We start from the raw sequence: 26,995 nt of genomic DNA, 5'->3' as shown, positions 1-26,995 counted from the left end.
CTGGGTTCCCTGGCTTGGCCTCCCCACTGCCCATCTGAGCCACACACAGAGGTGGCCGGAGCTGCCTCCCCGGACACGTCCCTGCTGCACAGCTGTGTCTGGCCACTGTCTGCTCAGGATGCTGCTGGGCTCCAGGGCCTATGCCCAGGGCTGGCAAAGGGCGAGCTCACGGCTCTCATCATTTGCTGGTGGGCCCTGCAGTGGGCCTGAGAGCTGCCCCACACTCTGCAGACATACGCACAGGCATGACACTCACCCTGGCTTTTGGTTGTAGGCATCTGATACTGCATTTCCAGGAGACACAAGCACAGGGCCAGCACACAGCAGGCACGCCACAAACGTGACTATAACTGTGGGTAAGGGTCACCTGGTCCAGGTGCCAGGAGGACCCTCAGCAACCTTGTCTTCAGGCTGTTAAATATCAACTCTCCAGAGAGCCATACTGATTCTGGAGAGATACCCGGGCGTAGCAAGCCCGCAGCCTTCTCCAGCAGGCCTTAGAATGTCTGACCCCAAGGATAATCAGAATATTTTTTCCTTGAATCCAGACAACATCTCTCTGACTTGGTTTGTTTTCAACCAAGCAAATATTCAATGAAACAAGAAATGATGTGCTCAGCCCTGTAGTTGGTCCTGCGGGGCCTGGCAGAAGGCACGGCTTGGGGGGCCCAGAGCCCCCAGCTCCTGGGAGGAGGGAAGTGACCCACTGGGAGACAAGACAGAATGGCATGTGGCTGCCCTGTAGGTAGCAGGGGGAGTCCCGGAAACTGGGAGCCAGCACGGGCGTGAGCCCCATGGACACCCGGAGCCCTAACTTGCACGACGGCAGGAGGACGCCCCGAGGCTGTTTTACGGCCCCCACAAACCCGAGACAGGGCAGTATCTTCCCCACGGTTTCCAGCTGTGTAGGGAAGAAGGCAAGACACGCACTCAGGGCAACGGTCTGGAAGGAGACCCTGAAGAGGACGTGGGGTTGATGAAGAAGGCCCTTTAGGCAAAGCACCAGGCAGAAGAGGTGGACCGGCCAGGCTTCAAGTGTGTCTAGAAGCGAAGTGAACGTCTGTCTCCACATCAAACAGGCCAGAAGGAATTGGTCTCACGTGGGCCAAGAACTTACTCAAGTTTTGGTTAGAGAAAGCTCTAGAAGTGAGCCATTTCCTCTGTTTACAGAACAGCAGAGCAATTCTAAGGACAATTCTGAGACTCCATCTCGCCACAGCCAAATGCACCTGCCACAGTTGATGTCAGAAAGCAGGGGCTCAGGGCCTGAGAGGAGACAGAGCTTTCTAGAACCATTTAGGAAGGTCAGCATTAGGGACCACAGCAGTGAGGTCTGGGGCTCTATCAGAGTCACCCAAAGGCCCACACCTCTGCCACCTGTGTCAGGTGGACCCCACCTGGCACATGAGTGACCCCTGATGACCCAAGGGATGGCTTCAATCCCAGGCTCATTCCCTCTGCCACCAGAAGGCATGTAGCCCTTTCGCTGCCAGCCAGTGATCACGTACTCAGAGAATACACCAAGGACACGAGCCCCAGCAAAACACAATTTGTAAAGGAAATGCAATTAGGATGAGGAGGGAAGTGTAGCTCAGAACAAAATGCCGGGTTCCAACTTCTCTGTGGTCTGAACTGTCACCTGTCACGCCCCCCGGGGTCTAACGTGGTTCAGGCGACAGGCTGGAGGAAGGGCTAACACCTCAGGCCCAGGCAGGCCCAGGAGGCCAGGCTGCAGTTGCGCCAGGCGAGGTGGGGGAGGCAGAGGAGCGGGGGCCCACATGTGGCCTCACCTGGGTCTGGGAAGGCCTGAAGGCAGAGTCGAAGCTGGTCTGCAGGGAGTCAAGGAAGGGCTGGACCTTGTAGAGGCCGTGCGTGGTCTGGCTGGAGCGGAAGGCCACGACGTGGAAGTACTTGAGGATCCTCTCGAAGCGGGCCTGGCTCATGACCAGGGCCAGGCTCCTGTTGCTGTAGAAGCCGCCGCTCCAGATGCTAAGGACCGACTCGCAGTGGGAGATGCTGGTGGAGATCATGTAGCCCAGGAATGCCCTCATCTCAGAGAGGGTCACCTCCGCCCAGGCGCCGTCGCTGCCGAAGCGCTCCTGGAACTTCTTGGCATACATGTTCGTCTGCACCACCATGTCCTTGAGGGCGTTGTCTGGGATGAAGAGCTGGAAGAAGTCCATGGCGCTGGCGCTGGGGGGCATCTTTTGGGTCGGACCTAAAACAGGATCATTTGAGGGCTTACTGCTGCAACCCGCAGCCCCGTCCAGCACAAGGACGTGCTTCCCGCGGCCGGGCCTCAGCTCAGAGTGCCCCCCTACAGAAGCTGCCCTGCTCCCTCCACTGTGTCCCCAGGCCCTGCACCTTGGCTCCCTGACCCGGGGCCCTCTCTCTGTTCTGCACACACTGCTTTCTGAGAGATCTTGCGAACTCAGAAATACTGATCCAAAGAGAAAAGGGCATGGGGTGGGGGTGGGAGGACGCAAAGGCGTGGAAATCGTAACACGGGAGCTCGGCCATGGCTCTCTGGTTTGGTTTTCTTGTAAATAAGGTGACTCTGGAAATAAGAATGCTTTCACTTGGGGCCTGAAATAGTCCATCCAGGTGAGACTGCAATTTTAACTACACATCCTCCATGTGGTAACTTTAAATTTATTAGTGAAGGACCCTGGACGGACTCATCTACATAATTTCACCAGTGGAAGAAAAAACTCACAATGCTTGACTAATGCAGGGACAGCCTTTTGAAACACACACACACATACACGTATTTATATCCATAAAAGAGATGGCTTGCAATTCCAGGTAGTGACTTAAGCCAAGCTAACAGCAGGCAGAGATTTGTAGGAGACAAGCTTTGCTTCTATCGCATTCGCCTAGCGATTTCTAATAAAAGCAGTGCACATTCTTCAGTACTTTAACCCCCCACCCCTCCAACATCCTACTCCTGATGTAAGCAGTCTCTGAAACACAAGTTTTCCACAGCAAAATCAAGATAGACAAGTGTAGACAAGATAGCCCAACCTTTAGATTCAGATAGGCAGATTTGGGAGCTGAAACCCTAAATTCATCTCCAGCTAACTGCATACTTAGAAAAGTATCTCCATCTCTCCCATTTGCAGCAGGCACTGTGACATCTGCTCTGCAAGGCTGCTGGGTGGGGTGCACACTGGGAGCGCACCTGGCCTCAGGGAGTGCCTGACCCTCAGAGGGGCCTGAAGCTTGGTGACCTGTACTGGGACGTTGTAGCAGAAAGCCACGGATGGTGGGCCGAGAGCTGCTGAATGTTCTGTCCTCACTTCACAGAAGAAGAAACCAAAGCTCAGAGAGCAAAGTGGCCATGTTGCACTTTCACCTCTTGTAAAGCTGCCAGGTGGTTTTGGAGCCGTGGGCATCAAACTGGGCTTGGAGGAAGAGGCCCTGGTGGGCACGACGAGGCCAGGTAGACAGAAGGACCCCGGTTAGGGAGGTCGGCCTGAGGCCCACACCTGCCCTTAGTGAAAATGACTCTATTTCAGCAAAGTCTGGCAGCTAGTGGTGGGTTAAGGCCGTAAACTATTCAGGGATAGGTCTTAAAAGAGGAGGAAAACCAGCACTTTCACTGATACATCATGCTGAGTAAGCAGAATAAACCTTTCTCTTCTAACAGTTATATTTCAAGTCATTTTGCCTCCGAGGTATTTTGAAATGAATTTCCACAGCAAACTCTGGCCTGGCCAATGGCTCATGAAGAAACTGGGAAGTAGTCGGCTCCCTCTCATCTGTGTAGTTCTGATTTACAAGCATCCTCCACGACCTTTCAGTGCGACTCTTAGTGTCGGGGAAGTGTTGGCACAGGCCAGTCGCTGGGAAGGAATGGAGGGGAGGAGAGGGAAATGCTCCTTAGGAGATTCAATCCCATCGCCAACTTAATGACGTGGCCATTTCATAGATGGCCCCAGGGGGGAGCAACACCCCCAGCCAAAATAAGACTCCCTAATGTTTGAATCACTTATGGGGAGCTTTTCCAGGTGCCAGCCCGCGTGGTCCTCACAATGGCCTTGGGAAACATCATCCCATCCTGTAGGTGAGGAACAGGAGCTGAGAAGTGTGTACGGACACAGCCCAAGGTCACCCCCATCGACGTGCCCTGCGGTGAGCTTCATCCCACCTGGCCCAGAGCCAGCACACGCATGCCATTTGGACAGGAAGGGATGTGGCTTTCCCGCACACAGTGCATGCATGCAACATAGGCCAGGTGCGTGGCCGTTAAACCATACAACCTCCCCCCACCTTCACGGAGGGCAAAGCAGGATCACACTGCAGTGAGAAATGACCAAAGGGGAAGGAGCACCTCAAGGGCAAAAGCCCCTAAGGCAGCACGGAAGCGGGAGTGGTGGGGGGGGGGGGGAGGGGGAGGGGGACAGGCCGGACCTGGAGGAGGAGGGGCCAGGTCTGTCGGGGTGTCTGGGCTGGGGGAGACGCACTGCTAGGTGATGGCCCCACGCAACCCTTGCCTCCTCTCTTCCCACCGCATCCCCACGTCACCATGCCTCTCTCTCAAGGCCCCATGGCTGCTGCCCACCATCAGCCCCCAGGGGACCACCCACTCCCTCACACACAGACCCAGGGCGCATGACAGTAATGATCAAATCCCCCCACCCACTCCCACCCCATGCTAGCAAACAGGCCCCTCTTTTCAGCAGGGGAACAAAAGCAGGTGTTCTGTTTAGAAAGGGGGTTGCAAACCAAGGGCAGTTAGCAAGGCCACTGACTGGTGAGCACATGCATGTCACATGGACCCTGGAAGTGGAGAGCAGTGAGACCTGACATCCCCTCCCCCAGAGCTCTCCTCCTACTGTGAGGAGCAGGCCACAAACAGGGACCCAGTGACATGAGGCTCGGGGTGGGGGGGTCTATGCTCACAAGAGGGACCCTGAATGTAGATCTCGGGAAGGCAGGGTCTGGAGCAGACATGAGAGGTGGGTGATGGGGGCCTGGCCCCTCACCTGCGTGACCACACAGGGTGACTCTTAGCTGTCTCACTGGGCAGGTTACAGGTATTCAAGCAATGAGAACATATGCGAAGGCCCCAGCACACAGGGACGGTGCAGGAAGGGAGGAGGGGCACCACAGGGCGCTGGGCCCAGACTCGCTCCGAGCATGGCATGGGGCGGGATCTGTGCTGCATGCAGCGTCGGGGGCGGGGTGGGGGGCGGGATCCTAGGACTGCCCACGAGGTCAGTGAGCCCCGGCAGGTCCTGCCCTGCACCTGAAGGGAGGCCACGGCAGGTTCTGCTCCTGGCGCCCTTCCTCCGCACTACGATCAGCGTCCCTACAGGCTCCGCACTACGATCAGCGTCCCTACAGGCGTGTGTGGCACCAGGTTGGACACAGGTGCACTGGCGCTGGAGGTTCCCGGGCCCTGGGGGCAGTGCTTCCACTGGAGGGCAGCCTCATCCACTTACCATTTCCACCTGTCCGAGGACATGACGAGGGCTGGTATCTCAGAGATGTGTCAACTCCAAGACCCTGGGCACCCCACCTTCCTCTCCCCTTCAGCTCTCCCCCAGCCCCCCATTACTTCAGTGGGAAGCCTGCACCTCCGTGGGTCCTTCTCCCCACACCACCATCCCTGCCTACTAGCATGCCCTCCATTTCTACCTCGTATCGTGTCACCAGCCACCCACTGTAGCCCTCTCACCCAGGTGGTCACCTCTGTCCTGGGAGACAAAGCCAACATCCCCCAATTCACAGCATCAAGAGAAATTTTAAAAGAATATTAACCAGATTGCAAAGCCTCCCTGCTTAAATCAAACACACCCACGATTTCCCACTGCACTGAAAGCAAACCATCCCCCACCGAGTGTTCAGGGCCCTGCAGCCCCCTCCGCATTCTGGGCCAGGCAGGCACTTGGGTGCAGACAGATCTGGGTCAGGCCTTGGCCTTGACAAGCCCCCCTCCCCAGGGCATCCATACTGGCCCACGTGCAGGCAGGAAGCTCTTGAGGGTCCCAGTTTCATCAGGTGATGAAGTCCTCCAACCATGCACAGACCCCACTGCTGGTCACAGTCTCAGCCCCCAGTAGGCTCCCTTCCTCGTGTTGATCACATCTGTGGTTCTTATCAGGGGCTTACAGTCATCCTGGTCTGCTGGCGGTCCCACCTGTGCTGCCTCCCCACTGACCCGAGCTGGAGTGTGAGGCCAGAGGCTGAGGCTGCCTTGTCACTGTCTGTCCTCCAAGCCCATGGTGTTCACCCCCACTGACCGAGGGTGTGGAGAGCCTGGCAGGGGAGGACGCACCCCCACTGCCCTCCGGGAGGAGGGGCATCGCGCCAGGCCCCAGGGGAAGGGTCTGCTCTCTGGGATGCCAGCCCCCTCGCTAGTGTCTGGTGAGAGGGTAGGTTGGCCAGGAACACGTGTGAGAGGGAGCCCGGACAGCAGGATGCTGGCGCTGCACACCACCCTCAAGACATGTGTGAGGTCAAGGGGGCCAAGCAGGGACAGCCTGGCACGTCCTGGGATGGGATACAGACCGGGAATTCAGAGCCCTTGGTCACCAGGCAGGACATGTGCAGATGCACCACAGACGGTGAGGCACCCGCTTGGGTGGGTGGGCTCTGCGTCTCGTTCTGTTTGGTTTCCTCCCTCCCTCCCTGAGCTGGTGGAAACCCTTGTAGAGCCCCTCTTGGCCATGCTCCCTCCCTGTTCACAGCTGGGACTGAGTGACCTTGGGCAGGCCACATGACCTCTTTGCACCTCAGCTTCATTATCCATCAAACGGGGGTAAAAACCACTGCAGGGCGTGTGAAGTCGCAGGGCACCACGCAGGCAACGGCCCATCCTGGCGGTCTGCCCTGAGCACCCCCGGGCTGGATGAGGGGCTTGCTGAAGCCCCTGCCTGCGACTTCCACTCCCTCACTTTGTGACCACAGATGCGGGGGGCAGCTCCGCACCCCCAGGTGGCACCGATCCCCACCTTCACCCATCTGGAGAAAAGGGTGACCTTGTACAAGGGCTTTCTAAAGTGCAGCCTTTTAGATGCAGAAGCATTCATATTGAGACAAGAATGGTACTTTGCAAAAACTGGTATTTTAGGGTACAAATTGTCTGCAGTTTTCTGACCCAGATGAGGATCAAATATGAATTTTGAATTAAGGGTTTAAAATAATGGACTAATTCATCTCCAAGCTATTTCAAACAGGTACAGAAACGTAATAGGAATGTCCTGCGTCATCATGAAAGCATTCTTCTCATTTGGGACACTGAAAACACTTGCAGCACTACCTTCTATAAAACGCTAGTGTAGACACAGCAGCACCCCTGACCTCTGCACCAGCGGCAGCCAGTCTGACCTTCGTTGCTCTCAAACTCCTTTTCCCTCCTCCAGGGGCAGATGTGCCGGATGAGCCACCTATCCGCCAAGCTCCAGAGACCCCTTGAGAGCCCCAGGGGCTCCTCTCCTTGTCTGACCTCTTCATTCACAGCTAAGTGACCAAACAAATTCCATCTGCAGCCATATCAGGGGGTCTCCACACAGGGACGGGAGCCCTGGCCGTGCTCCTGCCATCCTGGGGCTCAGCCCCCCATCAGTGTGGCTGGATGGGGTAACTCTTACCCGCCTCACTGAGCAGCTGTGGCAGCACCCGGGCTCCCCTTCCTGTTGGGGGCTGACCTGCGCGCCTTCCAATACCAGTTAGGTTCAGGTTAGTGTTAGGCCTCTGAATGGTTCCTTCCAACAAAGGATACATGAAGCTGGTAGCCATTCTCCAGAGCCCTCAGACACCGTGCAGAGACTTGGCTAGGAAACCCCAAGGACAGCTTCAGTTATGCAGGGCTTCCTTGTCAGGAATATGTAGGAGTAAACTCTGCAGGTGTGTGCACGCCTGTGTGTGTGCAGGTATGTGCATATCTGTGTGTGTGTGCAGTTGTGCGCATGCCTGTGGTGTATATGTGTGTCTTCCTCAAGCTAATACAACACAGTAGGTGGCAAAGAAATTGGCAATACAAAGAAACAATTTTGGAAGCAGGCACCTGAGTTGACATTCATGTGAAACAGACCACAGACTAATGGTCTGCAGTCCCTACAGAAAGAGGCTCATTTATGAAGATAGATGTTAAATCCATAACCTTGACTAGATGTCATAGGACAAAGAGCTGGTATACAGAGAAGGGGTGACATGCACACAAGCCTGACGTATCAGAACTTTGCAGGACAGCTCACCTTCAAAAATGTTGACTCCATCTCACACAAAACACAAGATTCCATTTATGTGTGACAGCCAGCCCACGTGCCTGCAGCCCACGTGCTCTAAACCACCTCCTGGGGTGCTCTGCTGGGCAGACGCGGCCCCGACCCTCTCCTCGTGCACTGACCAACAGGAGCAGCTGAAGGATGGCAGAGTCTGCTCCCCGAGGAACCTCACTGCCACATGCCTGCACCTGAGGACCCACCACAGTCACCTCCGTCTGGAGCGGTGGCATCTACCTTCTAGGTCATGTGCACAAACAACTCTTTGGGCTTTGTGAGCAGAGGTCAGGCCACACGCGTTTGGACAGGCAGAACAGGGATTTTGCCCCTCCGACCAGATCTGGTCCCCATGGAAGTGGCAAGGTGACAACACAGGGTTGTGAACAGTGTGCCTAGCAAGGGAGGCCTGCAGAACAGGGACGCTGGAGACACCCAGGGGGCAGGTGGACACGGGCAGGGACACACAGCCACTGTGACTCTGACTCCTTTAGTGACAGTAGCCTAAAAGCCGAGAGAAGGCAGGGCTCAGCCTCCTCCCCGGGCCAGGCTCATCCCCACCGCCCAGGCCCTGGCTCCACCTCCTCCCAGGACCAGCCTTCTCCTGGGACCAGCCTCCTCCCTGGCCCAGGCTCATCCTCACTGCCCTGGCTCAGCCTCCTCCCCACGCCAGGCTCATCCCCACTGCCACACCTCAGCCTCCTCCCTGGCTCAACCTCCTCCCAAAACCAGCCTCCTCCTGGGACCAGCCTCCTCCCTGGCCCAGGCTCCCACCCTAAGACACTGTCTCAGTAAAACCACAGTCCCAGAGGTGCCTGCTAAGGATGACAGGCAGGGTTCCCTACAGCTGGGGCTGGGGCTGTGCCGCAGCTGGTTCTGTTCCTGGCTCTCTCACTGCCTGACCAGAATCTCTGGGAGCTGCAGTTCCTCGGGGTCTCACCCACTGGTGCCTCACCTCACTTCCCTTCTGAGACTGATGAGGTGGTGAGACAGTGACGTGAGTACTGTGAGGAACATAAGCATATGAAAGTCTCCTGTCATGATTCTGAAACAGGCGCTGTCCAGCAGAACTGAAGACCAGGACTGGGCTCCAGCCGCATGGCCCACGAGGGTGTGACCTGGGGCAGGTGGCGTGACTGTCATCCACCGCGGGCTGCTGTGACAGGGCCACAGGCTGGCGCTTCAACCACAGACCTTAGTTCGCACAGGCCCAGAGGCTGGATACCAAGAGCAGGCCGCAGGCAGACCCGGTGTGTGGACGGGCCGCTTGCCGGCTCAGAGGGCTGCCTCCTTCGCGTGCTCCCATCTGGGGGTGTGTGGCCGGGAGCTCTCTGGGGGCTCATGATGGGGACCCCATCTTCACGACCTCACCGCCTCCCACAGGCCCCCTCCTGACACCACCACACTGGGGATTAGGTTTCGGCCTATGAACTTGGGGCCACAAACACTCGGTCTGTTGCACGCTGGCGAGGTAAAGATCGCAGCAACATGAAAGGCACAGAGCTGGTGAAGGTGGCGGCGGGATGACTGAGGGTGAGGTGAGGCCCAAGAGTGGTGCTCAGTCACGTGAGCTGCAGCGCCCGCTCCTCCGTTACCCAGGGCTCTGTCTTCCTCCAGGAAGCTGCCCCGCCAGGTGGCTGTCACAGGGCAGCAGCCTCAGCAATCGCCCACCAGCCAACGTGCAGGCCAGTTTGTGCTTTGTTTAGACACTGTTATTTCTCACAGAGGCTGCATTTTTAAAGTCTCTGCCTGGGAAGGACAGCGGAAGTGTTTCCCACCTCGGTGGGGCAGCGAGGGGAAGGGACGTCCCCTTATGGCCCCACTGGCCCATCCTGGGCCGCCCACCCCAGCAGGCTCCATGGCATCCAAGAGACCAGTCCGGATGGGCCACCCGGATGCTTTGCCAGTTTCCTCCAGCTTCACAGCTTTTCTCTGCTCCCCTCTGAGGGCCGACCACACTCACTACTGTTCCTCCTCCCAATCAGATCGGGATTTCCATCTTCCTGGAATGCTGCTCTCCCTCGGGCTCCTTCCCCAGACCCGCCTCCTCCCATTTGCTGGGACTCCGAAAGTCCCGACGACGCTCACTAGTCGCTGGCCTGGCCAGTTCCAGGCAGCAGGATGCATGCTTGCCAGGGTGGCCCCACTCCTTTCTTCAAGAGAGACCCCAGAGACTGGACACACTGGTTATCACTGCATTTTGCTTCCGTTCAGCAAGTTTTCTTTCTGCCTCCTCATTCTTGATTAAGAAAACCATTCAGACTGTAGCTTTCTGGTTTAAGACATCGCCATTGGCAACTGGAGCACCTCTTTGGAGACATAACTGAAAATACTGAAGCATTCACTGAGGACCTTTGGCTGACAGGTGCTGAAAATCCAGTTTCTCATTATAGGGGATGGTATTTATTTCCTACTGACCCAAAAAGTGTAAAGTTTTTAGTCGGGGTGATTTAGAAGAGACTAGAGAAATAGGAGGGTGCTTGGGGCAAACTGAAGAGAGAAAATTTCTGCCTTTAGCTTTTACTCTACAATGTTTTCAGCTTCCAAAAATATTTTAATTGAGTCGGACTTTTTGTCCCTTGGGAACTGGGCAGGCTCTAGAAAGAACATGTGCTGATCGGTTATACATTTTCTCATTAAGTGTTATCTTTCTAAGTTCCCTTGTGGCAAATTACCTAGGTCTGAAGAGTTATTATTGCATCCAAGCCATCATGAATGCTTTGGGATGATGATGTAACCCAGAAATATGAACACCCTTATGTGGGTGCCTAGAGTCTTGGCAGTTTCTCTTAGCTGATGTTTAAAATAAATACTAAAATAATTTTTAAAAAGATAGACACCAGAGAAAGGAACCCTGTCAGAGAAAGGCCCACACTGCCAGGCCTTCAGGGCCACATGACTGATGAAAACCATGTGCAGCCATCCTAGGCCCCAGGAAGCATGTTCCAAATGCACCTGAGAGAAGGCCTTCACTGCATCAAGCACTGCGATGGGCCTTTACCTGAGCAAGCTGAATTCCCACAACGGCCGCCCAGAGAGGTGCTGGAACACCGACTCTGCAGCTGGGGCCTCAGGCTCACAGGGAACGTTCTCGAGGCGACCCCCACTGGTGAATGAAGGAGCCGCACAATCTCTTCCCTCTGCCACGTGCATCCCACACAGGAGGGCACAAAGCTCCCCAGACGGCTGTCTTTCTAGCTTTTCTAGTTTTGCTTCTGGTTTTCCATGTGTTTGATGAAGTTCAGACTAGGAGGGTGTGTGTGAGAAGCAGGCAGAGGAGACGTCAGAAGAAAGAGGAGGCTTGGAGACAGGGAAAAAGTGAAACCCGACCATGGAGCTGGGGCGCCCTTCTAGGCAGCCCAGGGGCGCAGGCAGGACCACGGGAGTGTGTGTGCATGTGCGTGTAGGCACGTGTCTGTGCTGAAGAGGTGGGGATTGGGTGCCCCACTCTGCCCAGACCTCACATCCCTCCTGACCCCTTAGACCTCTATGCTTCCCTCCAGAGGAGGTGAAACACTTAGAGACACACGCACGGGGCCGAAATGTGCCATTTTGTAGTCTTGCCTCAGTGTTGACAAACCCCAGGGAGCCTGAAGCAGCAGCAGAGTGAGTGGCGCAGGCCCCTCCTGACCTGTGGGACCCCCCAGCCACACGCCACACAGAATGAGAGCGAGTCTGCGGAGAAGTCAGAGGAGTCATGAGGCTCCGGAAGGAAAGGGTCTGGCCCCTTCCAACCCAAAGGAGAAGGTAAGGGTCACAAGGCCACTCAGACCAGGGGGTGGACACAGACTCAGGTCTGGACTTTGGCTCCAGGGCAGGAGCCTGGCCTGAGCAGCAGCATCAGGGCGATGCCCACAGGATGGTCGCTAGGCAACAGTGAGACTGACGTCACAGACACCTGCATGGAATCGGGCTATGGGGCAGGTGCAGGTAGCGCCACTGGCCGTCTGCCTGCCCCCACAATCCCGACATGGCCGGCTCCCGGGCTCCCATCCTGCTGCAGGGAGCTGATTCTGCCTGATCTGGGGGTGGTGGGGAGCAAAGGACGGTGCCACACTCCCGCCCCAGATGGACCCATTAGGACTTGGGGGGTAGCCCCCCTCCTCCGTTAGGCACCCCTCAGCAGCTCCTGGTGTCATGTCACTGGTGCAATCCTTGATGGCCCCCCACAGACCACCAGCCACTTCTGCAGCCACACATCACACAGCCCAGGTCCTCAGACCCCCGCGCCAGACCCCCTCTCCTCTGCCGCCAGGCTCTCTACATTCGCTCTGGAGGGGGGGCACTGCAAGGGGGCTGGGGGCCGTGGGGAGAGCACAGCGGGAAGGTTTTGGCATCCTCGCCTCCTCTCCTCCCACCCCAGGGACACCTATGCACCCTGTGGGCAGATGGTGGGACCCTGTCTCGGCTCAGCCGGTCAAGCTGAACGAGGGCAAGCTGGAGTTGCTTTACCCTGGATACTAATTATATCCCTCACATTCCCTGCAAACCCACCTGCAGCCTGGTGGGAAACAAGGCAGAATGGGAGAGAAGGAGAGAGAAGGAAACAGGAGCTGGATGAGAGACAGCCCCCAGGATGACAGGAGCGGAAGCGCTCGGCCCCTCAGCCCACGGGTAATGACAGTGACTCAGGCCTGCAGCTCCCGTCTCCCAGCTCCCTGGCAGCCTCTCCCTTCTCAGGGTCACACTCCCAGAGCCCAGCTCCGCCAGCGTTGCCAAGAGGAGCATTTTATTTATTTAACAGTGACTATAAACGCATCATGCTTGTTTCTTTTAACATACACAGAGAAAGCGTTTATACTTTTATATAGGTGTGAGCTCTGTCTGCTTCATAAATGACAGCTCAATTCACTTTTCTTTGAAGAGACTCTCAGAGATCTGTCTTATTATTAACCCCACTTATCCAGTGAGGAAACTGAGTCACACAGAGGTTAAGGGCTTGCCTGAGGTCACACAACTAGTCAGGGGCAGAACCAGAATTCACGCCAGATGGCCCAGCTCGAGTAGGTGCCCTGGGTACCGCACCACGGTACACCTTACCCAGACGGTCCCAGTCCAGAGTCCCCTATATCACCACCTCACAGCCCCACATGTGACTGAGCCCCAAAGGAGGCCTCTGTGGTTGTGAGCAAGCCCAGGCCCTTCTCCCACATGCCATGCAGCGCCGCCATCTGTGACCTGGCCCCACATGTTAACTGGCACGTGTTAGATGCACCCAGGCAAGGGGTGCATCTCCTTTGCACAGAGGAGGTGCTCTGTAAATGTGGGCTGGCAAATTTCCCAGGGTCAATAGGACCCCCTTTTCCCTCCTGAGCCTGGAAGGGGCTGAGCACTCACAGACTCTGCTCACTTCCAAAGGGAGATTGATGTTCATCTGCCTGAGCCCCTCTCAGACCACCAAGACCTCTGGCTCTTCGCCACAGCAAATGCCCTGGCAGCGGTCTCTGTTTCAAATTGCAGTTTGTCCTTTCTGACCCCAAACCATTCTAACTGCCCCGTCTCCTGGCTATCACGCAGTTTCAGGATGTTCTTACAAACATGCAAGCATCAGTGGGACAAAAACACCCCTGAGGGGACCCAGCTCCCGGGCAGGAGGGGGCTTCCACTCGGAACAGTGAGGCAGGCCGCTGAGGCGGCCTGGGAGCCAGCTGGAGCTTGGATTCTAGATGATTCAGGGACGTTTCAGAAACTCCTACTCTCTGAGAACCAAAGACACAAGGCAATTGCCATCTAGGCCCAGCCACTGCTTCAAAGAATTTAAAAATGAGTCCTTTTGTGCCCAAGAGATTGTACAAGTTGGGCGAAAGTCAGATCATCCCTTCAGGAAGGAGGCCTCTGAGGTACATTTTTTAATTCTACAAGCTGACCTAAGTTTGAGGGGCCCAGTGTGGGGAGGGGACACTGACCTTAGGGTGGAGTGATGATGTGCCTGCCACACCGCTGGGGGCTCGTGTGTGTGGATGCGTCTCAGGGATGGCTCACAGGAGAGGGGACAGAGGTGCGGAGCTCGCAGCAACTAGAGCCTGGGAAGGGAGCTGGCTGCCTGAGCGCCTGGTGAGGGGGGAGCCCGAGAGGCTCCCAGGCGGGCGGCCCCACCCACCCACTGCCCAGGGGCCTCGGTCACCCACACACCTCACAACAGAGGACAGCCAGTGTGCCGTCTGGGCAGCGCCTGCAGAACTGCCCACAGCGCACAGACAATCGCACTTCTAATGCTGTGAGCCCAGGAGAGGGGAAGCTGACGGCGTTCATGATGGAAACAGCAGGGCGCTCTGCAGCGCGGCACTCGCCTTCCGATGCTAGACTGCACGGTGACCACATTTAGACAGCGCTTCCAGAGCTATTAGGCTTTTCTGGATCTCCTTTCTGTTAAAGTTGACCCCATGCTTGAAAGGTCAAAGGCAAAGCACATACACACCATTCTTGATCTTCATGCATAAAGACAAAAAAACAAACTAAGAAGCTTCTGCGAAGGAAACCATCGACAAAATGAGAAGGCAACCTGCTGAATGGGAGAAGATAATGCAAATCATGTAATTAATATGGGGTTAATATCCAAAAAATATAAAGAACTCATACAACTTAATATCAAAAAATGAACAATCCAATTTAAAAAATGGGCAGAGGATGTGAATAGACATTTCTCCAAGGAAGACACACAAATGTCCAACAGACACACGAAAAGCTGTTCAGCATCAGTGATCATCAGGGAAATACAAATAAAAGCACAGTAAGCACACACCTGTCAAAATGGCTAGTATTGAAAAGACAAGGCGTGGCAAGCACCCGGGAGGATACTGAGAAAAGGCAAAATGGTGCAGCCACTATGGAAAAAGGTATGGAGTTTCCTCGGAAAGTTAAAAATAGACCTGCCATGTGATCCGGCAATTCCACTTCTGGGTATTTATCCAAAGAAAACACTAATTTGAAAAGATGCACCCCCACGGTCATTAAAGCATTATTTGCAATAGTCAAGATATGGGAGTGACTAAGTGTCTAAGGATTGATGAATGGATAAAGTTGTGTTACACACACACAAGGGAATACTACTTGGGCATAAAAAAGAATGAAATCTGGCCATCGTGACAACATGGATAGACTAGAAGGTATTAAGCTAAGTGAAATAAGTCAGCGAAAGACAAATACCATATGATTACACTTGTATGTGCAATCTAAAACCAAAACAAACCAACCAAACAGAAAGAGATTCAAAGATACAGAGAACAATCTGGTGGTTGGAAGAGGTAAGAGTGGTGGCGGGGGATGGGCAAAAGGGACATGGGGATTAAAAGGTGCAAGCTTCCAGTTTTAAAATAAATAAGACATGGGATACAATGTATAGCATAGGGAATATAGTTTATAATATGTAACAACTTTGTATGGTGATAGAAGCTAGAATTATGGTGATCATTGTTTAATGTATATTATTGTTGAATCACTGTTGTAAACGTGAAGCTAATACATACTACATGTCACCTACCATTCAATTTTAAATGACAGAATGTTGAGGATATTTAAGAATAAAAGAGAGCTTTCATGAGAACACCTTTTAAAAGATTACAAAGCAGTATGAACAGTATGACCCAAACTTAAACTAACAGCAGTGTGCCTGTGAACTCGGAATGAGAGGACAGAAGGCAAGCGGCGAGCTGGGATCATCTTTAAGTAGTAGGATTAATGCTGATTTCCATTTTTTCCTTTCTACATTTCTGTATATGATTTCTGGAAATAATTGATATAATTAAATGTATGGTCCTTAGACGTAGAAAAGGACAGCAGATGATATCTGAAAGAACAAGGTATCTGAAGTCCTGATGTCCCTCTGACCTTCTTTCACGGTAAAAGGCTCGCTGCACTTGCGAACTGACAGTGGGATCAGATTTCTAGCATCCTTTGTAGCAGTGACCCTCTGTGCCCTGTGGCCCACCTGCCTCCAGCGTCCATTTCTGTTCCTTACGCGGGAGGCCACAGGAGCCCGTGAGGAGCAGCAGGAGGGAGGTCCAGTCCCAGGCCCGCCTTCCAGACCCTGCAGCTCCCGTGCCCCCAGACTCACTGCCCTCTGCAGCGATGAGAGGCAGCGGGGCCTGGGGTGACGTCGGTTCAGACATCTCCAGACTTTGGGATCTCCCCCAACCCCGACCCAAGCTTCTAAGGAGGAATAAGAACAGACAAGAAAAAAACGCCCAAACGCATGGAGACTGACAGCAGTACAGAACCTCAGGGGATAAATTTTTAATGAGGCTGGAAAAAAGAAAAGAATCCCCCAAAATGTTAATATGGTAGTCATATCCCTGGTCTATGCATTCTACTGGTTATAAATATTCCTCTTTGTAACCAAGGGTATTGTTTGTCAAGACTCCAGGAAAGAAAGCAGCTGTTAGATGTTGGCACAATGTGTGCAAAAGCCCCAGCGGGGGGAGGGGTGTGTGCACCTACGGAGGGGGAAAGCCAGGCCCCAAAGACACAGGGAGGGTCCCCCATTCTCCTCTTCCACTTAGCTGTGAGTTGGTCCTAAACCCAGAAAGCAGGGTGGCACCTTGAAATCCCCACCCTGAATGACTCAGATGCACCGAAGAAAGAACTCTCTCTCCCCTTCCCAGCCCACCGCATGCAAAATGGACAGATGGTCGGTGAGACATGGAGTTTTCAGACACGAGCTCATCTGAGCTTCCTACTGCGCACGCTCTCTTCTTAATACACGTAAGAAACTTACAATGAAATAGGAAAACATCCAAGGGGATGTGGCAGACAGCAAGAAAGGGCTTTTCTCTCTTCCCTCCCCCAAACCTGTACCAGTGTCAGGAGCTGCTGTGGGCACTTCTATGTGATAGAGATACAAACACAGAGATAGGTATTTAAAGATCCTGCTGTGCTCCCACGACTGGTGGCTGGGAGTCAGATGCTGGCGCCAACAGGCTGGGTGTGATCCTGCCTCTTGTTAGCTGTGTGGCCCTGAATGAGATGCCACCCCCTGTGCCTCTGGCTGCCTGCCAGCGGAGCGGCCATGAGGTCAGCTGGGCGAGCACCTGGCAGGACACACTCAGGATCGATGGGGCATTCCTGCCATTGCTGCTCTTTCACTGTCACCCCAGCCTGTCCTCCAGACACAGAGCCACTGCAGAGCAGATGTGCACAGAGCGCCGAGGGGTGTCCACGCGGGAGCATGCAGAGCCCTGCCTTTCCGTGCAGGCACAGTTCCAAAGGAGCCCGTTGGAGAGCAGCAGCTCTGCAGAAACTTACTAGCATGTTGCGCTTCGGAGGGAAGTCCAGGCTCCCTGTCTCCCTCCACACCTGGAGCCTGTCTGAGGTGTCTAGGAGAAGCCCCATCCTCCAGGACTCAGCCTGCCTTACTGACCTGACCCACACTCTAGGATTCTTCCAGACAAGACCACAGAAAATGCTGTGTCACCTAAACCGGCAGCCCCACTTACTAGTGGGCAAACAGAGGCTCCAGCCCCTTAAGCGGACACTGCCTCCTGCACAGCTGTCCTTGGGGCTGTCACTGTCACCTTCAATGGCCTGTTCGCATTCTAACTCCAAGGATCCCTTTAAACACACACCACAGGGCCAGGGCCTGCATGGCACTGGCTGCCTGCTGCCCCAGGTGGCACTGGAGGTGTGAGCTCAGACATCAGAGGGGCAGGGCAGAGAGGGGGCGGCAGGCGGAGAGGACAGGCACTGGTCAGGCTTCGCCGCTGATGAGCAGCCTGATGCCGCAGAGGTGACTCGGTGCCCTTGTCTGCGGGGCAGAGGGGCTGGACTAAAGCCATCAAAGGCTCTTTAAAAACATGACCATTACCCACAGTCAAGAGGCAGACCCTACATGATTGCTGCTGGCTCCTGCATGAGAAGGGGACAGATGACCCCCTTCCCTCCCAGCACCGGCAGAAGGCCGGCGGTGATGGTGTGGTTCTCATGATCATGTGCTCAGTAAACAGCAGCCACAATCACAGGCCAGCGAGTAAGGGGGCCACTCCGACGAGAAGAGCCGTATCTGAGGGGGACCTCACCAGATGGGAGACGGAGAGCTGTCCTGCCCTTGGTGCGAGGTCAGCACCCCCTGGGCCAGGAACATCCCCTCCCTGACTGCAAGTGCCATAGGCCCCCCACAGGGGACCGCGTCCTGAGTGCGAGGCACACAATGCTGGGCTTTCATCTTCTGGGAGCAAATCTCTTGAGGTAAGGGGGAATGGTGGTTTACCTCCAACCGCAGAGAGGAGCAACATCCCCCTCAGTCACGACCCCCATGCTGTGTGCCACTAGGCTCTGCATAATCGGAGAGGTGGTGGTGACCACACCAGGCACGAGGAAGAAATGGCAATCGTGCGAAATACTGACACCAGTGGGGCTGGGCATGCGGTAAGAAGTAGCTGTGATATGGTGACGCCAAGGACACAACGAAGATGACCTAGTTCCCAGAGATGTAAGGGTCCTGCCGAGACAGCTCTGCTGGGAGTGGGGCCCTTGGCCGCGGCCTGACTGGGCACTCGGCAGAGCACCTGCAAAGCCTCCGGCAACGATCTGTGTGATGAGGGCCCGGGAGCTGCGGCCACAGCCCACAAAGCCTAGTGTCCCCATCTGTACAGCGCCCCCTTCAAAGGGCAATCTGAGAGTGAACGGAACACTGCACGTGAGCAGAGGGCAGCGTCTGGAAGCAGCGCTGGCTAGTGCTGCCATTAGTGCTGTCTGCCAAGTGTCAGCGCCCCACGTGTGCTGCCCACAGGAATGTGGTGACAGGACCTCTAGCTCTTTCCTAAAGTCTGAGTCAAGGCGGCCAAGCCAGGATGCACCTCTGGCTTGGTTCTGAGTGTCAGCAGAGGGATGCTGCATTAACAAGATTAACAGTAAAATGCGAAGACCCCCAACTGAGAGGTCCCAATGGCCGCTCTTCCCGAGTCCAAGCTCAGGGGACACTGGCCACTTTGCCAGAAAGCAAGTCACAGGTTAACAGGCAGACACCAACCAGACTCATGCTTTTAGAATCAAAGAGACAGAAGTCATTCTGGGACATGTTTGTGCCCCTGCCATTTGTGACTATGATTTTATTTTATTTTCATTTTTTATTAAGGTATCATTGATACACAATCTTATGAAGGTTTCACACAAGCAACACTGTGGTTACTACATTCACCCTATTATCAAGTCCCCCCCCCAACATGCCATTGCAGTCACTGTCCACCAGCACAGTAAGATGCTACAGATGTGACTAGGATTTTAAACCAGCACCTGGGAAACGGTATTTGACTGCTTCTCTGTAGAGACGGGCTCTGACACGGCACTGAAGAACCTCCCATCTCCTTTACGGGGATTTCAGTGAGAGGGTCATTGGGCAGCTCCTTCCCCAAGAGCATTTGCTGTCCTGTGGAGGCTCAGTGCAAAGGAGATAAAAATAGTCTTTTTGTTGCCCACCCCCTATGCTCATACCTACCATCCGTTTTCTAACTGTGCCGACAGATTTCCCAGCCACCTGCAGCTGCACGGCCAGTCCATGTATGCTCACCTACACACCCCAGGCAGGCTTCAGAGCCTGGGAAGACAGGGGCCCCGCTGGAGCTAGGGAAGCTGGGCATCTCCTGGGTGCCCGGCTGTCCACATGGTGGTGCCCCTTCTCTTGGCTCCAGCATCTGAACCACACTCCTCATCTGCTCTGTGTAAGCCTTGCGGGGACCATGCCCCTGTAAAAGCTCCTCCTGAGCCGCTACACAGCCCTGAGCACACAGGGTTCCCTGAAGCCCGGCAGAACCGGCGTGGCCCATGCATCCCCAAACCGGGCACAGACCCCAACATCTGCGCACAAGGAGAGCCTCTCAGATCCTCGTCCCGTCCGCCTTCTCAGCAATCCCGTGACTTTATCCCCCTCTGCGGACAAAGGACTGAGTGGGCCAGCCCAAAGACACAGGATCCTAGGTGACACACACACACAACGGGGAGGATCTGACTGCCAAGCCCCCCAAGCGGTCCTTTTCTAGTCCACAAAGGCGCCCCAAGGACTGGCAGGGCCCTGAGGGAATTCACGCAGCGTCACCACCCAGCACAGTCAGTGCTCAGTGACCTCCCTCTCCCCCAGCCCCAACCCAACTGAGCTGACCAGCTGCGGTGCTGCTCTGGGGGGCACCCCTCCTGGGCTAACACCAGCCCTACCCTCGCTCCCCGCATGTGCCTTCCCTGCTGGGGAGGGCACCCCATGCCTGGGCCACTTGAGCCACACCCTGCAGCCCTCTACCCATCCCCACCTCTCCTGCCTGCACTTCTGGTCCCTCGGCGGCAGGCCCTTCCACCCCACATGCTGACAGCTCTCTCCAAGGCCCACCTGCCCCGCCCAGAAGTTGGGAACGTGCATGTGAAGGAGACAAGCAGTACTTTCATGCCCTTTTCCTTGACTTAATTACAGGGAGAAATTAACCCCACTGTGAATTCCTAATTCAGATGCCAAATCAATGTCATCGGCCATGGCCAGGAGCTCCTCCTCCTCGTACTGGGCTCTCAGGACAGCACAGGGCAGGGCCGCCCTCGATCAGGCCCAGGGCCCCTCCAGGAGCGCCCACACCCATCCCCTTGGACAGAACTCCACCGGGCTCCCCTGCCCCACCACACCCCCAAGTTAACACCTGCAAGAGCCTCTTCCTCTTGCTGCTGAGAATCTGTGCATTACAGAAAGCAGGGAGGGAAGGAGGTGTGTGGTCCATGTCAAGCCCAGGTGATGGTGTTAGGTTCCTGAAGATGCTTCCACCAGCAAATACAAACCTGGCCAGGAGGCTGGGCAGCCCGGCACCCACCCCTGCACCCATCACCCAGGGACAAGGCCTTTGCTGTGCACAGGGCTTGGCTGTTATGAGCAAGAGAGAGCTTATTGCAAGGAAGGTAAGAGCACCGAAGAGGCCAAAGGGAGAGTGGCTTGGGATGAAGCCAGGAATGGGAGAGCAGAAGGAAGGGCGCTGTGCATGCAGACCGCTCCAAGCAGAGTCGCAGCAAGGCTGGCGCAGGGGTGGGCACAGCATCTTCTGTGCACACAGCGCTCTGCAGTTCACAGACCGCTGCACCCGCACCATCTCCTGTGGTTCTCACAATGAACCTCTCAAATACCTGTTACTTTGCCCACATTACAAGGCTGAATGCGGCAGAGGATATTGCCTGAACTATAAAGTCAGAACCAGAATCAATCCCGAATTTCCAGTCTCCAAGCTCAGACTGCTCCCTTTCTGAACGCATCCCTGTCAGGCTCTGAACACACCCAGCCGCAGTGTAATCCCACCGATCACAGGTGCCCGCAGTGCACATCAGGGCCAGCGGAATGGGATCCAGCACAGATGCCATCACCCTCCCCCTCTCTGTGTGTCCCAGGGGAAAAGGTCCACACTGCTCTGCCCCAGATCCTGCAGTGACTCCAATCCCTGCCACCTCTCTGGGCATTGGGGCGGTCCTGCTATCTCCTGGATCTGGGCCACCTCAGCGTGGTGGCACTTCCTGCGCTCACACAGTCTAGCTCTCCGCCAGGGACTGGCACTCGCCTCACGAGAGAGAATCTGCTGTGCAACCCAGCCTCACGTGGAGGCTGGAACCCTGGCAGCCTGGGCGGGCCCATCTCTGCCTGGGCACACTGCCTGGCTGGCCTGGACGGAGCCCACTGATGCACCTGTGCCAGCCCAAATCCCATCCACCCTTCAAGCCAGGGCCCCAGAGCCCGGCACCCAGGACAGAGTGCCAGCCGCCCATCTCGCCTCGCCCACCTCATTTCCCCACCTGTCCTGACCTCCACCACCCGTTCCCATGCTGTGCCCTTTCCTGCCCTTCTCCCTCCCCACACTCCTTCACTATCAGCTTGCAAAATCTAGCTCAGCTGTGACCTTTCTCATGAAACTTTTCTGTCTTCATATTTTTAAAAAAAATCAGTTTCCTCTGGCCTCAAGTGCTTCCATCTTTCTCATGCAAATTTCAGCGTTCACTCTGACAGTGTCCACTTCGGCCCTGCCCTGCCCTTCCTCACCAGCAGAGCACGTCACCAGGAAAGGCTGAGTCAGCCCTGTACATCTCATTGCAGAGTTGCTCTCTGGGTGTTTAAGAAGGTGCTGGAAGCACAGCCTGTTCACAGCCTCTATGTGTCCCTGAACAGTCGGAAAATATTGTTAAGGACAGACCCGCACAGGGCTCCTTCCTGCCAAGAAGAGTGGGAGCCTCTCTCCGCACCAGCCCCTGCCAACTGACCTGGGGCCCTGCCGAGCATGCACACAGCCTTCTTGCTGCCGTGTGTGCACAGAGCCGGTGCAGCCCACCTGCTGAGGTCAGGGTTCCTCCCCGAGTCTGGGAGCTATCTGGGTCATCCTGTGTCCTGCCTCTTTTGGCCTTTATTCTAATTCTGAATCTAAGCCATACAGGCTCCTTAATAAGTAACTGAATCAGGGTCAAGAGAGAAAGGTACTTTCAGTAAAACTAATAATTTATTGTTGGCTCAGAAATAATGAATCCTGGAAATGAGGTTAAAAGTAAGATCATTTGGAAACATGAATGTACTTAAAGCATATCTCTTGTCCATGCCTCTACCTGCCCTCCATTTAGAAATTTTAACATTTTCTATAAATGATGCACTACACACACACACATACTACCTCTGTCTAGACTTTAAAGATTATTTTAAAAATTGAAAGTTCTTCTACGTTCTAAAATAAAATTCCAGCATCAAAAAAATAGAAGAAAATGGGAAATGTCTCTTGCCCAGCTTTGGTGAGGCTCTCTGGGCCCCACGTGCAGCAGCGACAGGCCATCTTGGCTCGGTTGTCCAGTCAGAACCCTTGAACTCACTTCTTCCACAAGAAGTAATTTTTATGTTGGTTTGGGGAGGAAAGGTTCTGTAGTTATGCTGAACATATTCTCCCAGTTCGGGCTTCCTTTCCCAAAATCTCTTCCTGCATTTGCCAGACGAAATACCGTGCTGGAAACTGGACCTATATTTGCAACACATCTTAAAGATGTAATATCTACTTGTTCGTTATGCTTCAGAAGATTGGAGACTGACGAGAATTAGACTTGAGATGGATTAATGATTGTACATTGAGCATCGACCTCCCTACACTGAATTTTATTGTTGTTAACAACCATTTGATCAATAAATATGAGAGATGCCCTCTCAAAAAAAAAAAAAGATGTAATATCTAAATATACAAAGAGTTTCTACCAAATCAAGGAGAAAAATAACAGATACCTCAAAGAGAAAACCGACAAAGGACCTGAACAGTTTACATGATCAAAAGGCCAATAAGTAAATGATTTCATGTTTAACTGCACAAGTAATTAGGCAAATTAACCACTGGTGGTGAGGTACCATTTATTTTTATCAAACTATCAAAGATTTTAAGAGAAGAGCTGCCAGAATCAGCATGGGGAAATGGGACTCACACTGCTGCTGGGCATGAAATCCAGCAACTCTCCTCAAAGACCTTAAGCAAAGATCAAAGTTGAGTTCAGTGACTGACACCTGTTTACTCAGCGATGGTCCTTTAGCAGGTCCTCACTAGCTCAGAAAGGAGCGACTAAGCCACGACACCCAGAAAGTCAGCAGGCTCTGAACCAATACCAGTATTTCTGAGTGTTTTTTTGAGGTAAATTGACATATGACGTATTAGTTTCACATGTATGACATGATTCAATATTTGTATAAACAGAGAAGTTATCATCACAGTAAGTCCAGTGTCCCCTGTAACCATATAAAGTCACATAATATGCGCTACCCTATTATTGAGTTTAGTCACCATAATGGACATTACATCACCAGGACTTATTTTTTTATGACTTGATGTTCGTACCTCTTGACCACCACCTCCCCTTTTGCCCACCCCACAAGCTCCCCCCAACCCTGCCCAGCAACCACCAATGTATTCTCTGCATCTGAGTGTTTTGTTTTGTTTGTTCATTTGTTTTGTAGATTCCACATATACATGAAATCATATGGTACTTGTCATTCTGATACCCTTTAATGTGATCCATGTTGTCACAAAAAAACAAGATGGCTCTATGGCTGAGTGATTTCCCACCAAATATATACATCTTCAACTATTCATCCATGGATACACTGTGGTTATTTCTTGGCTATTGTGAATAATGCTGCGGTGAACACAGGGGTGAGTATATCTTTTCAAATTAACGTTTTCATTTTCTTTGGGTAAATATCCAAAGTGGAGTTGCTGGATCATGTGCGGCTCTATTTTTAGTCTTCTGAGGATCTCCGTACTGTTTTCCACAGTGGCTGCACCAGTTCAGCCGACAGAGCATGAGGGCTGCCTCTTCTCTGCACCCTCACCAGCTCTTGTATCCCTTGTCTTTTTGACAACAGCCATTTGACAGGTGTGAGGTGATAACTTATTGTGGTTTTGATTTGCATTTCCCTGATTAGTGATGTTATGCATTCTCCTTTGCTTCTTGGCCATAAATGTGTCTTCTTTGGAAAAATGTCTATTGTCTGCCTATTATTTTAATCAGATTATTTTGGCTGTTAAGTTATATGAGTACTTTATATATTTTGGATATCAACCCCTTATGAGATATATGATTTGCAAATACTGTCTCCCACTCAGTAGGTTCCCTTTTCATTTTCTTGACCATTTCTTTTGTTGTGCAGAAGTGTTTCAATTTGATGTAATGCCATCTGTTTATTTTGCTTTTGTTGCCATGGTTTCTGGATTAAAAAAAAAATCACCAAGAACAAATGCCAAGGAGCTTACTACGTTTTCTTCTAGTTTTATGGTTTGTTGTGTTATAGTCAAGTCTTAAATCCACATTCATTTTTGTGTATGGTGTGCAACAGTGGTGCAGTTTAATTCTTTTGCATGTGTCCAGTTTTCCCAATAAAATGTATTGAAGAGACTCTCCTTTCCCCATGGTATATTCTTACCTCCTTTGTAGTAAACTAACTGATCATATATGCACGAGTTTATTTCTGGGCTCTCTATTCTGTTCCATTGATCTGTGTTGCCTGTTTTTTAATGCCAATACTATACTGTTTTGATTACTATAGCTTTGTAATATAGTTTGAAATCAAGATGTGTGATGACTCCAGCTTTGTTTTCTTTCTCAAGACTGCATTGACTATTCAGGGTCTTTTATGGTTCCATAAAAATTGTAGAATTGTTGGTTCTATTGGTGTGAAAAATGCCACAGGAAGTTTGATAGGAATTGCACTGAATTTCTACATTGCTTTGAGTAATATGAACACATTTTAACAGTATTAATTCTTCCAATCCATGAGCAATTTCACTACTGTCTTACAGTTTTCAGTGTACAGGTCTTTCTCCTCCTACGTTAAATTTATTTCTAGGTATTTTATTCTTTTGGATACAATTGTAAATATGATTTATAATTGTAAATGGATTAATTTCTGTAATAGTTCATTATTACTATACAGAAATGAAACAGATTTTTTGTACATTAATTTTGCATCCTGCAACTTTCCTGAATTCATTAGTTCTAGTGTTTTGGTGGAATCTTTAGGTTTTCATGTCATCTGCAAATTGCAACAGTTTTACTACTTCTTTTCTAATTTGAATGTCTTCTACATTTCTTTTTCTTGCCTGATGCTGTGGCTAGGACTTCCAATACTATGTTGATAAAAGTGGCAACTGTGGGCATCCTTCCTTGTCTTGTTCCTGATCTTAGAGAAAAAGCTTATAGCCTTTCACTTTTCAAGTATGACAACAGCTGTGGGCTTGTCACACATGGCCTTTATTATGTTGAGGTATGCTCCTTCTATATACCTGATTTATTGAGCTTTTTTTTTTATCATAAATGGATGTTGAATTCTATCAAATGCTTTCTCTGCATCTACGGAGATACTCATACAATCTTTATCTTTTTTAATATCATGTTGATTGATTTGCAGAAGTTGAATCACCCTTACATCCCTGGAATAAATTCCACTTGATCATGGTATATGATCCCTTTGATGTATTTTTGAATTTGTTTTGCTAATATTTTGTGGAGGATTTTTGCATTTATGTTCATCAGGGATATCAGGCTATAATTTTCTTTTCTTGTGGTGTCTTTGGGTTTGGTACTGGTAATGCTGGCCTTGTAAAAGGAATCTGGAGGAGTTCCCTCCTCTTTGTTTTTTTGGGAGAGTTTGAGAAGGATAGGTATTAAATCTTTGAATATTTGGTAGAATTCAGCAATGAAGCCTTCGCGTCCTGGACTTCTGTTTGTTGGGAGACTTTTGATTACTGACTGAATCTCCTTGCTTGTATTCACATTTTTCTAGTTCTTCATGATTCATTCTTGGAAGACTGTATTTCTAGGAATTCATCCATTTTGTTCTGGGTAGTCCAATTTATTGGGCTATAATTACTCATAAGTCTCTTATGATCCTTTTTCTTTAGTGTCAGTTACAACTGATTTTATTTTGATTTTATAATTTTGAGCCCTTTTTCCTTAGTATAGTTACTTATCTGTCCTAAGAACCAGCTTAGTTTCACTGATCTTTTCTACTATCTTTTAGTCTCTATTTCATATGTTTCTGGTCAGATTTTTGTTATTTTCTTCCTTTGACTAACTTTGGGCTTCATTTTTCCTCTTTTTCTACTTCTTTGGGGTTAAAGTTACATCATGATTTTTCTTGTTTCTTGAGGTAGGCCTGTATTGCTATGAACTGCTCTCCTAAAGCTGCTTTTGCTGCATTCCACAGATTTTAGTGCTATAATTTCATTTGCATGTGTCCCAAGGCATTTCTTAGATTTCATCTTTGATTTCTTCATTGACCCAATGGTTGTTCAGTAGCATGTTGTTTA

At 52.2% G+C, this 26,995-nt stretch overlaps 1 protein-coding gene across 2 annotated transcripts in view; it reads right to left on the bottom strand.

Annotated features, from left to right (window-relative positions):
• The window catches only part of PGBD5 (piggyBac transposable element derived 5), a 93,933-nt gene that overhangs the window by 31,278 nt on the left and 35,660 nt on the right, over positions 1 to 26,995 (bottom strand). For both annotated transcript variants that reach the window (XM_073219929.1, XM_037020909.2), the window contains exon 2: positions 1,791 to 2,218. In XM_073219929.1, coding sequence (XP_073076030.1) covers positions 1,791 to 2,218 — 428 coding nt within the window. The remainder of the gene's footprint in view (positions 1 to 1,790; positions 2,219 to 26,995) is intronic.

This window comes from Manis javanica, chromosome 13 (genome assembly GCF_040802235.1).
Source record: "Manis javanica isolate MJ-LG chromosome 13, MJ_LKY, whole genome shotgun sequence".
Taxonomy (NCBI): Eukaryota; Metazoa; Chordata; class Mammalia; order Pholidota; family Manidae; genus Manis; species Manis javanica.
The sequence above is the reverse complement of the archived record's forward strand: the minus strand, read 5'-3'. Positions and strand labels throughout refer to the sequence as shown.